The sequence below is a fragment of the Triturus cristatus genome, chromosome 3_2 (assembly GCF_964204655.1).
Source record: "Triturus cristatus chromosome 3_2, aTriCri1.1, whole genome shotgun sequence".
Classification (NCBI taxonomy): domain Eukaryota; kingdom Metazoa; phylum Chordata; class Amphibia; order Caudata; family Salamandridae; genus Triturus; species Triturus cristatus.
In genome coordinates this window covers 584,290,720-584,308,710 of record NC_140584.1, presented here as the reverse complement: position 1 = coordinate 584,308,710, position 17,991 = coordinate 584,290,720, and the positions used below count along the sequence as shown (strand labels likewise).

The following is a 17,991-nucleotide window of genomic DNA, read 5'->3' as shown; positions in this document are numbered from 1 at the left end:
GTGATTATCAAGAAACAGGTTAACAGTGCCTCAAGAAATTGGTTAATGGTGACTCAATTAACTGGTTAATAGATGCAAATACAACTGGTTACAAGTACAACTAAGTGTCTCAATAAACTGGGTGACAGTGTCTGACAGAATATGCAAAGTCCTGCAGAACCGATTAGAATATAGTGCAATTAGATAATAGTGTCACAGGGTATAGTTTAATTGTGTGTCATGGTTACGCTCGCGACGTAACACTTATCAACTTTTACGCCTCACCACTTTCAAATGTCACCAGCCGCCACTGGTGGAGAAGCATGGACAGATTGCGGATCCTCTCAAACCACCAAATGTCGCGCTACTTTGTTTATCTGGGTCACAATTTCACAAGTTCTTCTTATATAACCCTGTGTTTCCAAGCGCCAACAAAATATAGAATGTAAAACGAGGCCACCGAGTCCTAGCTCGTAACTGTGTTGCGCCCCAGACCACCGAACTAGAAAGGGCCGATTCCCCGCAAATAGTCCAGGTCATTATCAATATGTCTTGTCTCACGGCACAGATCCAATGTCCCAAATCCTTCCGTTCTTTTAAAATCGGCTGCCAAAGCACGGGAAAAGCTTTCAGTGCTGCTAGCAATCCTGTATGCTGCAGCCCCTCTCCTAACTGCTCCAATTAGCACGTCACGCTGCACCTGCAGTCTCGCGCGCCTTCCGATGCTCCTGCTGCGGGCAGCCTTCAGTGAACCTTAGGAACAGCTCGGAGGCTCCGGTGCGTAAATTCATACAATCCTTCCAAAAACGGCCTCCGCGGTGCACCTGAAGAGGGGCGTATCCGATACGATGCCAACGAAACGTAAATACATCACAACCACGACCGGTTCATGAGTAAAACCGGCTCTGACAGGATACCAACTCTTTAAACCACTGTTTATTCCAGTAGTTAAACCAATGCGCCACATTTTTGCACACAAACCGGGCGCTATACTGAGATCACCTTATATAATGTCAAACAGAGCACGTGATGCATGGACAAGAAAAAACGCTGCAAATGAACACGTGGGTGTGTGTGTGTGTATATATATATATATATATATATATGTATATGTGTATATATATATATATATATATATATATATATATATATATATATATTTTCCCGGATGATTAGCGTGTTCCTGCTCTCTAAGACACCCTTCATTTTCTGACTTCAGATCAATAGATCCTTCATATCTTTAGGATCCACCTCTCCTCACACTCTCCTGACTTTGGACAGCCCGGTTTCCACTATACTACATAGCATCTCTCCATAGCACCTTGCTGAGTTAAGATGGATAGGTAGCATTATGCTCAAAGGCTCAGACAGGGGTATCGGAGGTGGCAACTGTGCACACCGGTTCTAGAGTGGTACAGGGATTTGCATGTTTTCACACAGGTCCCAGTGTCGGACATGATACTGTAATCCTTCTCACATATTCTAGAGTGAGTCAAGTAGGATGGCTTTGCACGCACAGATTCTAGTGCGGGGCAGGAAGTGATAAATGTGTGCACCATCTTACATGTGGTTCGCTCACTCATCGCCACAAATCAATGAATGTCTGCCTGTATTCTTTGCTTTAACTTTGTTCAGAAGTGGGTGGGCACAGAATGTAGGTGAGGGGGTGACAAGAGTGGATATAGAAGAGCCATCTTTGGAAGGGCTTAGGTGGTGCACCAGGCGGGGAGCTAATGGCAAATGGGGGGGAAGGGGGTGTCGGTTGGAATAACTGTGTAGTGAGGGAACAGGCAGTGGGTGAGCCTGGTTTAAGAAGTGTGTGCTATTTTGGGTCACATCGCAATGTGGTACTTCGTGCCTGAAGATGATGAGCAGTGGTGCCTGGCTGACAGGCATAGTTGTGGGCAGCAGAAAGGGACATGCCCTGTGTTTTATGCATTGTGTAAGTGGGAAGCTGTACACAATGGCCCTAGTCATCGCCAGTGCCAGGCACCTGGATGCTATCCTTGAGACTAACATTGCTGGTGTTCTGGTGTCTGCATCACTATGACCACGCGCGTGCTGTGCCGGCCAGTGGTGGGCTTAAGTGTGATTTGTGGGGACCAGCTCCTTGACTCTTGCCTCTGCGTTTTCAGTACATGTTTAGACGTCTACCCATACAATACCTAACCACAGGCCTGCACACAACCAAGTGATTGAACAATCCACTGACGGTACTGGCCCAACCACTACAGAGCCCCAGGGACCTGCGTGAACACCTCTAATCAGGAAGTGTATAACTCTGTGTACATACACTGTCCAAATCCGTTTACTACTCCGTCCTGTTTCACCATCGTGCAGTGCTTGAGTAAACGTGCGCATTGAGCTCAGCGTGTGGTAGAGACACGAGACTTGTTCAGTTAATAAAACAGGAGAAAAGTTGGGCACATATGACGGCGGTGACTAAGCACATATGACGGCGGTGACTCAGCACATTAGAAGGCAATTATAACACTTCTCACATGGATGGAATGAGCTCAACTGTCTAGCTGGGCTATAATGGGAACACAAGTTAATCTACCTGTTTATCAACAGTCTCCTTGCATGAGCTGTCTGCTTTGCTTCCTGTTTTCTGGTAACTCAAGCACACTTAAATGTACGTGAGGGCATGAAGTAAACCGCAATGCGGTGGGCCTCCATGCGTAACACGCTATTTGAGGTCAAATCTTCAGGCCTTTCACGCCCTGGAGGTACAGCTGTGTATTTTACTACACTTGCTGATATAAACATGGAGTAAGGTAAATCATTTCACAAGCTTTTCTTTTAAAACAAAAAACGGGCAACGACCATGCCTTTGTGCTTACTTTAATTGGGAAAGTTCTACTCAGCAGATTGCCCGTGACCTAAAGCTGCTCTTGCGTTAGCCAAGGTATGTCCGTGTTCTTGAAGGCTATTACTGCATCTATAACCCCATCATAGCCTGGTGGCAGGAAGACCTGCAGCTTTGCGGCAGGTGTCACTTTTCTAAGTTGGAGGCAGAGGGTACACCTTGCCTGCAGGAACCTGTTGCCAGGGCCTACCTTGGTGCCGCCATTAAGCAAACTAGGTGGGCAGCCTTTACCCCCCCCCCCCCCCCCATCCTAGAGCCCATCCGTGGGTAATTACTTTTCAAGTGCCAATCTATATCAAAAGCAGAAATGCTAGATGGATAGTTCAGTGTATCCCTCCCAGTTACATTAGGACTCACTCTACTCATAAGAAGGCCTCAGCTATGGCCTTCTTAAGAAACATTCCTCTAGCTACCTATGTGAGGCTGCTACATGGTCCACCCCAACGTTTACTTAACTCTACTGTGATAATGTTTTAGCCAGATAACAGATTTTGATAGGCCAGATGGTCCTAAGGTCCTGATATCAGACATCTGCATCCTCGACACGCTAGCCACTGCTTGCAGAAGGGCACTGCGTGACAGTCTGCAGAGCATGTCTATCCACAGCAACACATGCTGCAAACTGAAACCGTTACTTGATGCTCAAAGCATCTGTTCGTAGCGTGTAATGCTGTAGATTCAAGTGCACCCCCTCTCCTCCCCCAAAGCATGTGGCTCTGATCACCGATCTCTTTGCTTTTTCAGTTATTATCCTCTTTGTGCAACACATATTTGCATAATGCAGTGTTCACTACTCCATTCTCCTTTCACCCGCTGTGCTGACAACAATCTAAGATTACCTCAATGCCCATGTGCACTGCCAGCTGAGGGAGGAGTCGCTATAGTGTGCGGCTGAAAAATACTTCTTCGAAGAAAAACAATTTACAAATGTCACAGCCCAACACTAGATGGCAGGAGTATGAAGAGCATATGAAAGGGCAGCACAGCCCGCTGTGAACAGGTACCTTCAGGGGAGCTAGCAGTTTCCTTTCAGAGACCGAACCAGAACATGGCAAAGCAATCTAGGACTTGTTGGCAATTTTAGAAGAAGGCATCGCATTAAGAGACAAGTCGGTCTTGAAAGTAAGGAAAACAGAGCTTTTAAGGTACATCTTGTCTAAGGAAGGCGTTAGGCTGAAGCTGAGTTTAGTCTGAAGATAATGGGGGACCCAGCTCCACAGAACAGCAAACAATTGCTTTCTTTTCTTGGCTTGTGTGAGTTTTATGCAACGTTTTAAAAATGTTTTGCTGATGTTACAAATTGCTTCATAGTTGAAAAGAGGGACGGAACAATGCCAGTCCTGTTTTCATAAGATAAAACAAAAGATTTCGAGTACTCCAGCAGTGCAACAATCCGTGGATGGGTGTATGGGGGTTTGAGCAGTGTAACCTGGACCCAGGGTCGCACTGCCCGAGAGCGGTTTTAATACAGTCGGGAAACATGAAGTTATTGTGGGTTTTGTGTTGAGAACATTACAACTGGCTGAACGTAGGGATTCTGGTATTGAAAAAAATGATAGCTTTCGTTTGAGTGTAGAAAAGTTTAAAGCACATTTGTGAGTCAATAAAAACAGATCATGGGCTTATTGTTGAGATCGTGGCAGCGGCTAAGATTAAAAAAAATATGCCGAGGTAGGTAAAATATAATTTTAAGAACCATGACATTGCTGGTGGGTGTGTATCGAGGTGGCTCGTGGATAGGAGAAACAGTGAAGAGGCCGAGTGAAAGCGTTGCGTGTATTATTGCTAGTATTGATGATGATGATTGGGGCGGTGTGTGTGTGTATGTATGTACATATATATATGTATGTATATATATGACTGGAGTAACGAGATGGAAGACAGCTCTGTGCTGAAGGATGTAGTGAGGCTTGCTACAGAGGGATAGGAGTAGTTGTGTTTGGGACTGCAATCTTGCTGAAAGATTGTGGACGACCTGTCATTGGAAGTTGGCATATTGGTTTGGGGTGATAAGTTCATTTCTTCCTGTTTCAGGAGGAATATTTTGGAAATTTCCCACAGTGCCCCTATAGGGAGTAATATTACTAAAAGGAATGTTAGAAATGATCACTGGTGGCCTGGTGTCGATGGTGAGTTAGAAAGACCGGTGAAAAGATGTGTGAGGTGCTAGAATAGTGACGGGTGATTGACCAATGAGGCACTCGTGGAATATTTTGTAGCCCAAGTAGAAAATGGCAGAGGTTGGGAGTGTATTCCCTATGGCCATTTCCAGTACTTCCTGTGTAGATAAGCCGTTTCATTGTATTTGTCGATCATTTGCCAAGATGGATGCAGATCAGATATGTGCCAAAACCAACAATGAAGGACGAAACCAGTTTGTTTCCGAGTGGTTTCTGGAAGGAAATGAGTTCCAGAAGAAATATGTACAGATAATGTTGTGCAGCTACAACAGCGCTGTGCCATCATCAAAGCAATCGCAAAGTTGAACGATTTAAAAAGGTGTGAGTTGATTGCAGTCACAGTATGTACAGAAACAGGACAGATGCAGTGATGGTCAAGAGATCTAATGTGGTTATACAGGACTAATTCACATGTACTGACTTGGAGTTTACCATTTGAATTGATGCGAGGCAGGAAGATGGCTTCGGAGTTATGTCCATTTTGGATCATGAGGGTGGTGAAAAAGGTAGGGCTTGTACAGTTTGTGGCAGGTAGCTAAAACCAAGCCTAACTCCAGAAACAAATGCATGTAAATTCAGAAAGTTTCTAGATTTAAAGGCTGTAACTGGGTAAGAATCAAGAATCCAGTTTTGGTTCAGAAGTGAATGCACACAAATTCAGGAGATCAGAGGGGATTCTATGATATCAGTTGGTGCATTACTTCTTGGGTGGCTTTATTGCACTGGGACAGTGACAAGAAGGTTGTTATGGAGAATGAGGGAAGAGTTAGGAATGGCTGGGGAGGTGAGGCAATGCAAGGAAGTGATGACTATGACACACGAGAAGTGTGTGTTGTAGAGAGAGGCTTGAAAGATTCAGAGATGTTATTCAGAAACAGAGAATTTTTTAGGTTTTGGTTGCTTAAAACTTTTTTTTTATCCTATTTTCTTTTTGTTTTTTAAATGTGTTTAGTAAGACTTCTACAGCCACAAATGATCAAATGTTTACTGTAATCTACATTTTTGGTCAAAGAGTTATTTGGCAATGTTGCTAAATAGTAAATTTTTATTTTTTGGGGAGTTTTTGTGCCCTCATAGAACTCCATGATGTTACTTGGGAAACATGAAAGGACTACGTTCGAGGCCAAGAAGACTCCTTTGCCTTACTTCGCTCCACGAAACATTAACTAACCCATATATTACTTGAAGTTGCTTGTACTGGTTGGTAATCCAGTGACTACTGGACTTGCATGTTCCTTTTGTGGGCACTCCCGCCATCTGGAAATCTGTACCATTATCAGTGGATTTCAAAATATTGATCTCTGACCCCCTTAGAGCGACCAGAGAGCATTAATGTAAACTGACACCCTGGACAGCCACTAGCTCCATCCAGTTGCCCAGAATCTACTGGTCTAGGCCTCCAGTGACTGCACCAACAGGCGAGGGTGATTGTACATGCCCTTCTTGTTGGATAGCAAAACTTTAAGAAATATTTTACTAATAAGTTGTGTGCAGACTTAATGTCCTTGGATCGTAAGTCCTCTAGGCATATTTGGGAATAGTGAGCATCATCGCTGGTGAACAGTTTCTGAAACCAAAAGAAAGCACAACGTTCCAAAACTAATAGGGCCATTAGTTTGGTTTCAAAGTGAACTTGTAGTAAAGACTTTAAAGCACTTTGAGCTGAGTGCTTCAAGAAAGACTGTAGTGCCGATGATCGAACCCAGTAGGATAACGCGGGCTGCAGGATCCACTGTTAATTATTGTCATTTTACCTCTGACTGCCCTGAGACCCCAAGAAAATGCTTCATAATTGTGGCACAGGTGGGATCACTAGACTCCTTTCTCCGGTACACCTAACAGCATCAAATAAAACAAACATTTGCAGATAAGCAACTCTAAAAGGTAGCAATTAAACTGTGAATACAATCAGAGGTGACAGATATTACAGTTGCCGAGCTATTTACAAGGGTATCCACCCTCCTAGGAAAAGTCAGTATAGGCAGATGGTTACTGTCTTTGACTCTCAACCTGATGGGGAGGATGGCAAAGACCCCGGAACTAGTAATAGACCCCAAACAGACAGAGCTGACAGACCAGCTGCTCTCACACAAGATCTCCGTAGGACAGGCCTTCCCATAGAGGTCTTACCCCTTCCCACCCATTTTTTCCACCTATCACTGCCCTTTCTTCAGGATAAATGTTCCCAGGAGACTGTTAATATACTCTTTCTGATAAAGACTTCAAACCGTACATTCCACACCTTGTGAATTTCCCCAGGTGCCGCACTGGATCTGGAAACCTTTGTAGCAGTTCCCTCGAGGGTTGTTAAGTGGCATCGTGCAGCTCCATGTCTGATCCATCCCACCACTGATGCATGCGAGATCCAGTCCTCCAAATATGCGCCACCGCTGCACGCTGGCATCAATGTCTTTCTTTGGATCTGGAGCTATCAATCTGTCCCCTTGACAGACTTTCTCCCTCAAATTCAGAGCGTCTCCTCTAACAGTGTGCAAAGATGGTCCCCAAAATTACAGGGTTTAAGCAGTGTTGTGACTGTCAGTGACAGAGGTCGGTGATGGGCACACACAACGCCTCAGCACCTCCCACGACTTGGAGTCATGTCCTAGCTCTGCAAGGGTGAACGGCAATGCCATCCACAACCAGGAGCCCTAATTGGCTGTCACCAAACTCTGTAAGAAGAAATGGTCGAGGATTCAGAGGGGCGATTGTTCCTGAGGCCGCTCAAATTAGCCTCCCAAATTGAAGTTGTAGAGTTCAGGTACGTCCAGAAGGTCGCACAAGAAACAGAAAAGTCCAAATATGCATCTCTGAAGTCGCACCTTTTCAGACAGCGCTATGCTCTGGGCCCCTCCAGGCTGAGTATGTTTATGAAGAGAGGGATATCTTTGGTGACCTTCAAGATGCCAATTCCCCAGTCAGCTCCCCAGACATTGGATTATCCTCCGCAAACCAGGCATATGGACTGAAGACTTGGCCTCCTTTACCACAGTGGGATGTGGAAATCCTTGACCTTACTCTTTCTATGCAGAAAGTAAAAACCAATGTGTTAACCACAATTCTTAATCCCACCCAGACCAGACAAGAACCCTAGCTACCCTTAAATGAGGGTCATTGATGTTCTAGTAGGCACCTGGGCAAAAACAAGATCTTGCCCTCCAATCCACAGTCTAGTAGTGAGATGGCATGGAGCCGCCTCTGGAGAGACCGACTTTCTGTTCCAGCAAGGCTGGTAGTACAAGCATCCTCCAGCCACCTCAATCCCATCTCGTTCCCAACCACTCCACCGGACAGGAAATCCAAATGAATGGAAATATTTGCAAAATAAATATTCTCCATCAATAGTCTTGCCCTCAGAACAGCACCTCATACCTCCTTGGTAGGTACTATCTTTGTGGGACAGAATGGTGGACGTATTGCCAGCTGTCTCAGAAGAGATTAGACTGACCTTACAAAGCCTAAAGTTATGGCAAAGTATGCCATCCGTTCAGGCCCGGACATGGCAGACAGTCTGGATAGGGCAGTAGGTACCAGCGTGGTGCTTTGGGGCCATGCCTGGATTCACTCCATAGGCTTTTCATTGGATGTACAGCAGTCCCTTGAGGGCATGCCCTTTGGTACCTCGAATTCTGTTTGAAGCAAAGGCAGTCTTGGTGAAATTTTGAAGAGAGCAAGGCCACTGTCCACACTCTGCACGTAGCCCAGCAGATCTTCCAATGAGCGCACCCCTTTGAGGCTTTGGTCGGGAATATCTGCAGAGGCAGAATCAATACATGGCTCGGCACCAACAAGCCTCCCAGTTCTTTCAGGGTGGAGACCAGGGAGCAGATCGGCCCTGTCCAGAGCCCTAGGAGCAGCATTCTATCCAAACATCAGGCCCTCCCCCCTGCAGCTGCTGCACAATCACTTTAATTTGTTTGTGGCAGCAAACGATCGCACAATAGGAGATTGAGTCACCTTTCACCTCCCTGGAAGCAGTAATATCATATCAGACCAATGGGTACTTCAGATCGTGGATACAGATATACCCTTCCCTGTTCTCCAGATATACTACCCACACTGCAACACCTCCCAGAGGACAACTTGCCCATACTTCTAAAAGTTTGGACTCTCTTGGCCAAGGGAGCTATAGAGCGATGGCCGGCATCAGGGGTCGGGACTGCCTGTTTGTCCTTTTTCAGTACCAGGAAATACCAGGAGTGAGATCTGCGACCTCTGAAATTCTTCCTCAGGAAGGACGAGTTCAAAATGCTTACTCTGACACAAGTTCTGTCTGCCCTGGACCCAGTCGACAGGATAGTAGCGCTGTTCTGCATATTTTTGGAATCCCATTCTGTAGTCCCACAGACGTTACCTGTAGTTTCAGGTAGGCCAAGAGCATTTTCAATTCTCCGTACACCCCTTTGGCTTCACCTGCGCACCTCAGTGTGTTCACAAAGGTAATGGTGGTGTTTGCAGCCCACCTGCAAAGGTTGGGAATGCACGTCATCCCATACCTCGATGGCTGGCTACCGAAAGCGGGCTCACCACAGCTGGAACCTAGTTTTAGACAGTGGTCACATGGTTGACATCATTGGGCTTTTTCATCAACATGCTGAAGTTACATCAGACTTCTTCACAAAGGCTTCCGTTCATTGGAGCCATCTTAGATACGGTGCTCTTCCGAGCCTTCCCTCCACTTCAATGTGTGGAGAATATTTGGGCTATGATCCTGTTGTTTCACCCCTTGTCCAGGGTCTCAGTGAGACTGACTCTGAGGCGTCTGGTCCTCCTGTTAGTGGACTGCCCTAGGTGACACAGGTGGGCCATGCAGTGGGATCTGACTTTTCATAGTGCTCAGCACCAAGGGAACTTAACAGAGTTCATACAGGTGTCAAAGTAGACTGCAAAAGCCTGCAGTAGTGGCTGCTCAACCACAAGTGGACCAGGGGCAGACGCCTCTCCTTTCCCAACCCAGAACTAACCGTCATAATGGATGTATCATTGCTGGATTGGAGAGGTCATTGGGGAGAGGTGGAGATCCGAAGGCTCTAATCTTTGGAAGAAGCTCACCTCTACATCAACTTGCTAGAGTTAAGAGTGATTTATTTGTCACGGAACGCGTTTCTCCTGACCGTCAAGGGGGAACAGGTGCAGATCTTCAGGACAATACAAGCGCCATGAAACGGGATAGAGTGGGTTTGTGGGTCCTGTGCCAGGAGGCTCTGCACTTTTAACTCTCAGGGCATCTCTCTGAATGTCCAGCAGCTGGTAGGATCCTTAAATACCCGAGTGGATGAGCTCAGCCAATGTTGCATATTGGTTCACGATTGGCAGATATACTAAGGTGGCATAGGGCATTTTCTAGCAATGAGGGCGAACCCTGGCTCGATCTAGTTCCTGAGGCAGCTCTCCATCAGATATGCTTTCAACCTGGACAGGTGTGGCAGGACTCCTGTATTCCATTCCACCCATACCCAAAGTACTGAAAATGATCAAGGAAAACTGGGCCCAAGTCATCTGAGTGACCCCGGACTGGGTGAGGAGAGTGTGGTACCGTGAACATCTGGCTATGAGCACATGTCCTCCAAGCCGACTGCCCCTTAGGGGATCTGCACTACCTACACCTCTATGTGTGAAGATCGAACTGCACAATTTTTGGTGTCATCTTGACAGCCAGGCAGCATCCATTAACCAAATCCGTTTATTCAGAATGGCGAGAGCTGTTTGCTGCATGGTGTGTCTCCCAAAAAAACTGAAATCAGATTGCGGAGGTGGCACATACAATGGGGGGGGCCTCAGATGTGTAGGTAGGATGGATCTGAGGCACAGCTGCACAATGCCACCTTACAACAAATCAGTGAATTGCTACAAAAATTCCTGTACCTGGATTGACAGCTAGTAAAATTCATAAGGTGAGGATTCTACGGTTGCATATCTTCGGTAACAGCTTTTCTGGTACAGATTCTAAATAACTTGTTCATTGGTGCAGAGGACTGTGCCTTGATAAGGACTTTTGAGTTTGCATTTAGTATCCATATGGAATCTATCGGCGAAAGCAGTAATTGTCACCTTCCTACAACTGGGAACCAGGTCAAGCTGAGTGATACTGAGAGGGTACAGTATGGGAGCATGAAGGGAACAGTAATAACATTTTGGATGTGTTCAACTCAGTACAGTGCCAACTTCAAGAAGTGCAAACATGGTGGGTATTCTCAGGTTGTGCGAATGTGGTACATAGATGGATGGGGTTGGGTAGGTCCATAATTAAAAAAACTCTTATTGGGTGAGAAAGGAAAGAACATCAGGCAAAACTCACAATGTGGCTGCAAAGTGGGTTGCAATCAGTGCTGTCCAGGTGAGGCAGAAATCTCACTAATCCTAGACAAATAGGAACATGAACCCATGGCAGTACAGCCAAACACCAGAAAGAAATCACACCACCAGTTGCCAAGGCTTCCAGCAGGGAATGAGACCTTAGGGGAATGGGTCATATGGGAAGGCTCACAAAGAGGTAAACTTTTTTCCCCTTGTAACCCAAGACCAGTGGGTGTTTTAAGTGTGGCATGGAAAGTACTGTGCTGCTCATTGAATGCACCACAGAGGGGCCAGTTGAGCTGTCCATGGTATCTGCTTGTGTTGCAGCGTGGAACATCAAATTTCCCCCTTCGTCGCAGACCAAATACTTCAATAGCAAATTCACTCAAAAACATTCATTGGTGAGGCCCATAACACCAACACTCATACTTCGTTGATCTGCTTCCCTAGAGGAATAGGCTTCCAAACGCTGACATGAAAGGAATATCTTTACCTAACCCTAAATGCGTTGACTCCAACCTTGTGATATTCCCCTCATTAGGCGATGAATCATTTAATTGTTTTGTAGTTTAGCGAAACCATTCATTTATCTATACACTACTCTTTATCCTAGTTTTCTTCTTCAAATAATCGACACAACACATTTATCAATTAATCAAATATCATTTATCTAAGAAGATTGCAATTTGTTAGAGGACGACTATTAGCCAGATTAGGTAAATATGATGTTCTGCGGTTTTGATGATGATTTCTAAGTCAGTCAAGTCGTGGGAAAAAACCTTTAAAATTCATCAAAGTCAGGCCGCAATTCAGTCTTTCAAAGATTCAGGATAACAGCTGTCCAGCAGTGTCACCGTCCTCTTTTAGTTCATTTCCCTACCTACTTTTAGAATGAAATTAATGTCAAAATGTATCAAGATTGGGGTTTTGTAAAGTTCTCATTGGTGGACTTGGGGTCGTCCGGTAAAGTTCTCACATAGTCCGCAAAATGAAGTCATCGCACTTGCTGGTTCCGGTTTTAAGACAGTTCTTTGTATTGTCGTTGGCGAAGCTCCCAGAGTGTCCTTGATAAGAACATCTTCTCCTGGGGTCAGGACTAGGCCATTGTTGCTGGCGGTGACGCATGCGCATTTCACCCAGAACCTCATGTGTCAGGAGCAGTCACGTTAAACGTCTCATTCAGCCATCTTGGATTAGGCCGAAATGGTCAACTTAAGCAAAACAAACACAAAAATGTAATTAAAACATGGAAATGGCTAATATGTTAAACCCTCACTAATTCCCTTATGTGTAAGTATTTATCTCGCAGAATAGCAACATTCAAAGCGTTTATACTCACTCAATGATGCGCAACTTACAATGACATCACAAAAGCAACATATATTATGCAATATTCTAATTTTCTACTATTAGTATGCGTACATATGTTAGTATACAATTAGTTTAGCCATGCAAAGTGCAATTCCCATGTGTAATTCTTTTGTTAATATAATTGATAAGTCTTTCACTGCAAACAAATTAATAAGATCACTATTAGTTGATTATTCAGATTAATATAAACATGCAGAATGGGGAGGGTATACAACATTTTGTACTACCCGCTCCAGCACTTGCATCTGGGAAAGAAATACAGAAGCCCTGAAGCATGTGCTTCCTAATTTCATGTGCTTTGATGGGGAACTGCGTTAATGGTGGGAAGGTCTACTATGATGAAGACTGATGCCCACAGGGCAGTGATGAAGAGGAAATGTGTAAATACTGACAATACTGTTCCCCACCACAGAAGGACTGGGTTATCAGTCAAAAGTGAACTTAAATGCACCATGGTGGGGTGGACGTTAGAGAGGTGTATGTGGGTGCTGGAATTATGTGTACTCGTTTTAAGGAAATTGGGAGATAAGGGAGTCTGGCTGAATCATAAATCTGTGTCAGATGTATAATTTTGACATGTTGTTGTCCCGATCATCTTTGTAACAACCTTGTTCTCCTTTCCAGGCAAACTGTCTCTGGAGGAATTCATCAAAGGTGCCAAGAGTGACCCTTCTATTGTGAGGCTATTGCAGTGCGACCCAAGCAACGCTTCCCAGTTTTGAAGTCTGATGCCCCCTACTACTATTGGGGAAGGACTGAGAATACAAGACACTGTCTTCTTCAAGCAACAATGTAAAGGCACATCTGGACTCTGTCCAGTTTTCTTCTTGCATGAACCACCATCTCTCTTTAGAGAGGAGCCCCATCTTACCTGCCAACAAGAGACCAGCTGATCTTGCATGACTTTAGGTTTTTAGGACACCAGTCTCTCATTCTGTTTTGAAATCCTTCTGGAAAGCGGGCCCCCTTCTTCAGGGCACCTCCTCTTCCTTTCAAGAAAATCTTGAGTCTCCTTTGAAGACCACCATCATGTCAGAAGCCTGTTTTTCTTATTTTTGTTTCCTAGAAGATCAACCGCAGTCATCATTGACCATTACTCCATCGGAAGTAAGGCAGCAATGTCTGTTTTTATAAGACCTGTTTACTGCTCTTGACCTTTGCCTCCAAATAGACAACCCGTCCTCCTGCTGTGATCTATGCTTTCCATCCAGGATCCTAGGGGCACTGCTTAGACTTATTGCAGAGACAAAAGCCGCCTTTTCAAAGTGACAATTTTAACCCTCACCCATCCGGACATATGTGTACCTGTTAATATTTATTTTGTTTATAGTTTTAGAAGGTGGAGGAGGATTTATTAATCCAGCTATTATTTCCTTAGACAAATGGTGGTCCAAGATAGTTGAGGGAGGCTTGTTTGTGTTTTTTCTCAGTTTATTTTGCTTTTCGACAAGTCATCTCCTTTCGTCCAATCCCAGGGGTGGTCAGAAGGTTTATCTTTTATTTCACCAGATGATGACGGCCTTGAATCCTTTTTTGATGCAGACAATCATTTTATTGTATGAATGAATATTTTATTCACTGTGGCCCCCTCTTCCACAGCCTTTACTAGTGTCAGATTCATAAGGCAAATGTTAGCTACTTGTAAGCATCTGCTTGTATTGAGTGGTGCTGTAGATTCTCATGCTCTGCATACTTCTGCCATCTAGTGTTAAGCTCACATGTTTGCAAGTTGTTTTTCTTCTAAGAAGTCTTTTGAGTCACAAGATGTGCAGTGAATCCTCCCTTGGTGGACAATGCGCGTGGGCACCAATTCCATCTTAGATTGTTTTTTTTTTTTTTTGCACAGCAGGTGAGAATGTGTATAAAGTGAGGAGTCAGTGTATCGTGCAGTGTTAACTGGGTAATTAATTAAAAGATCTGCAATCCACAAAAGCTTATGGGAAAGAGGGTGGGTACATATGAATCTACAGCACTACATGCTATGAATAGATGCTACATGGTAACATTTTCTGTCCATAGCATGTTTAGCTACAAAAACAAATGCGCTGCATAGACTGAGAAACAATAACCTCCGTAAGCAGTAGCAAGCGTGTGGATGATGCAGATATCTGGAACAAAGTTCTCAAGAATGTCTGGCCAACTGTAGCCTGTTGGCAGCCTAGGATGTCAACACAGTAGTGCTTGGTAAAGGTGTGTGTGGTGTTAACCAGGTGGCTGCTTTGTAGATGTCAGCATGCAGGATGTTACCTATGCAAACCATCGGTGTCCTTTTCTAACGGTTTGTGTGCACCCTTGGTGGTAGGACTCTCTTAGCTTTGATGTAGCATGTTTGGATGCACCTGACTATCCACCCTGCTGTACTTGTTTTATACATGAGTTGGCCTTTGTAAAGGCTGTAAATAGCTCATAAGTCTTTTGAAAGACCTTGGTCCTGTCGATGTAATACATAAGAGCTGTTTTGACATCTAACGTGTAGAACTGTTTCCACTACCAAATCGGACTGCAGAAAAGACTGTGAGCTATGTTCTGGGTAAGGTGGAAGTGTGATACCACCTTGTGGAGAGATTTAGCATTGGTTGTCAGAACAACTCTATCTTTGTGAGCCTGAATGAAAGGCGCTTGTTGGGTGAGTGCTTGTAGTTCACTATTGCCTCTTAAGGAAGTAATGGCCACCAGGAAGGTCAACTTCCTGAAAAAGAACTGTAGGGGGGATGGATGAGTGTAACGGCTGGCCCCCATGAGCCTCGCGAGGACTACATCCTGCCCCCATGTGGAGCCTTAATGTATTCTGGAAGGAGTATCAGACCGTAAAATTCATACCATTATCACACATGTAATACAGCGTGTTGACTTTTACAACGCATTGCATTACATCGTGGACCTTTACCACACATTTTTGTGATTATGTATATTAAAAGCCCCTTAACTCTGAACCTCCCTTTCCTGAACTCTAAATTTACCCTTGCCTTACCCCTAAACCCATACCTCTCCTTATTTTTATTCCCCCCCCCTAAATACTAAATGTACCACTTCCCCTTAATCCACCGATACCTCCCTTTACCTCTACTCACCCCATAACCTTAAAAATACCCATACCTCCCTTTACCAACACGTAAACCACCCATACCTCCCTTCAGCTCTAACCTCACCTTTACAGCTCCCTTTTTTTTAAAAATAACATTAAAGCTATGTTATTTAAATATTTTAAAAAATACTTACCTGGGTGGTAATGGATGTGTGGTAAAGGTAAAAACATATACCCTGTTCTGTCCTGCATGGTAAAAGATTTGTGGTAAAGGCTGTATACATTCTGGGAGGTATGGCTCTCTTAGAACTCTCCATGAAATCTTTGGTTATTGAAATTTTAAACAAGTATGAATGTTCTGTTTTTGCATGTAGCAGTGCTTAATTTGTAAATAAAACGTGCCGGTGCCCAAAACTCTCCTCTGAAACACACGGCTTTTGCAAATAAATGTGCGAGCACAGAATACTGAGGTAGTGTAATCCTAAAGCCATCCCGGGCCTCTTTAATGCATTTACAGCCATTACCTGCCCCTTCAGCTCACTCTTTCAGCATTCTCCCTTTGTGACACTTATCCATCTTTTTCTTCCTGCGTCTTTCCCATGTGTGTCTTTTGCTCGCAGTAAATGCTTGGTGCAGAAAAGTAAGTGCCGGCCCCCAAAAATAAGTGCTGGTGACCCCCACAGGCAACCACCAGCTCAAATTAAGCACTGCCATGCATACTTCAATATCAGCTAGGTAATGGTGCATTTATTTGTAGGGAAGGCCTGACCTCTGCAGATGTAAAAGATAGCGGATAATGTCCTGGTTGTTGGGCTTTAAGGGGTCCAGGTCTTTGGAAATGTAGTAGAGGACAAACCTTTTCTACTTTGTGATGTAGTAGGCCTATTTAATGGACCTACGCTCCTCCCGTGGAATGGTTATGCTTTCCAGAGGGAGGTTCAGATAGCCAAATTCCAATACCTCAGATGCCAGATTGCTAGGTTGAGCTCTTTGGGAGCCTCTGTATCTGAGCGGCCTTGTCTTTGAGTGAGAAGGTCTGGCCTGAGGGGGAGATTCTCGTGGCAAATGACAGACCTCTCCTGGAGCATGCAGATGGAGCGCTGCATGGCCAAAGTAGGGGCCACCAGTATGAGCGTCGGGGATGTTTCTCTCATCTTCCATACCATGTACAGGAGGCGTGGAAGAGGAAAAAAGTGTAAGCAAAGATAACAGATCAATTTATCCATAGTTCTTTGCGCATAGACTGTGAGTATAGGTACCTGGAGGTGAAGTCTGGGCATATTGCTTTTTTTAGGGATGGCAAACTGATCTATTTCCAGGGTGCATTAATGCTGGAGGTACCTGTGCAGGACTTGTGGGTGGGGTTTCCACTTTTTGGACTTGTTCATGGATTCAGTGAGCAGCTCTCCAAAGTTGTCGTCCACCCCTGGAAAATGTCCTACTAAGAGTTGTATGCTGTAGCAGACCGCCTGGGCTAGTGCTGAGAGCTGGGATGAATATGTGCCGCCTGTTTCTGCAGGAAGTACATAGTGGTCATGTCTATCTTGGCAAGAACTCCCTTCCCTCAAATGACCGGAAAGAATGCTTTGAGGGCTAGGTGTATGGCTAGTAATTCCAGCTAATTGCTGTGATAGCCCTCGTGCTGAGGGTCCCACACACCCTGGATGGTCATAGCATTTAGATGTGCACCCCAGCCTGTAAGAAAGGAATCTTTGGAGATGTTTACTTGCGGAATGGTGTCTACAAAAGGCCTGCTATGCAACATGCTGTTGCTGTTCCAGTCGAGAGAGATGGGAGTTCTAGCCTTTATCAACATTAGATCTTCCTAGTGACCCTCTGCTTGTGTTCATTGCTCTTTGAGGCATTGTTGTAGGGGGTGTGGAGCTTGGCATGGGGTACGATTGAGATATATAACGCCATCATCCCTTGAAGGCGCATGACTGTTTTGACTGAGAGGGGTGGCTGAGAAAGAAGCAGCACCAGCTTGAATGCCAGCACTGTCTATTGGTTGGGGTAGGTTTTGCCCCTCAACTCTGTTTAACATGGATTGTCAGTAGGTTTGGATTAATTGAGGTTGGAGGTGGGCGTTTATGGAAAATCCCAAGGAAATTGCTGCAACTGTGGGCTTAGGCATTGCTGACTGATACCAGTTGTTGAAGTAGGGGGAAACGTGAGTGCTCTGCCTTTGTAGTTGTACCGTCTGCTAGGCACTTTGTGAACACCCTTGGAGCTGTAGTGACCCTGAAAAGAAGCACTTTGCTTTATGGCAA

The 17,991-nt window shown here is 44.9% G+C and overlaps 1 protein-coding gene across 7 annotated transcripts in view; it reads left to right on the top strand.

The window, feature by feature from the left end:
• Window positions 1–15,345, top strand: part of HPCA (hippocalcin) — a 126,653-nt gene extending 111,308 nt beyond the window's left edge. For all 7 annotated transcript variants that reach the window (XM_085648370.1, XM_085648371.1, XM_085648372.1 and 4 more), the window contains exon 5: window positions 13,321–15,345. In XM_085648370.1, the coding sequence (XP_085504496.1) occupies window positions 13,321–13,418 (98 nt within the window). In that variant the 3' untranslated portion in view covers window positions 13,419–15,345. The remainder of the gene's footprint in view (window positions 1–13,320) is intronic.
• Window positions 15,346–17,991: the final 2,646 nt, after the last annotated feature.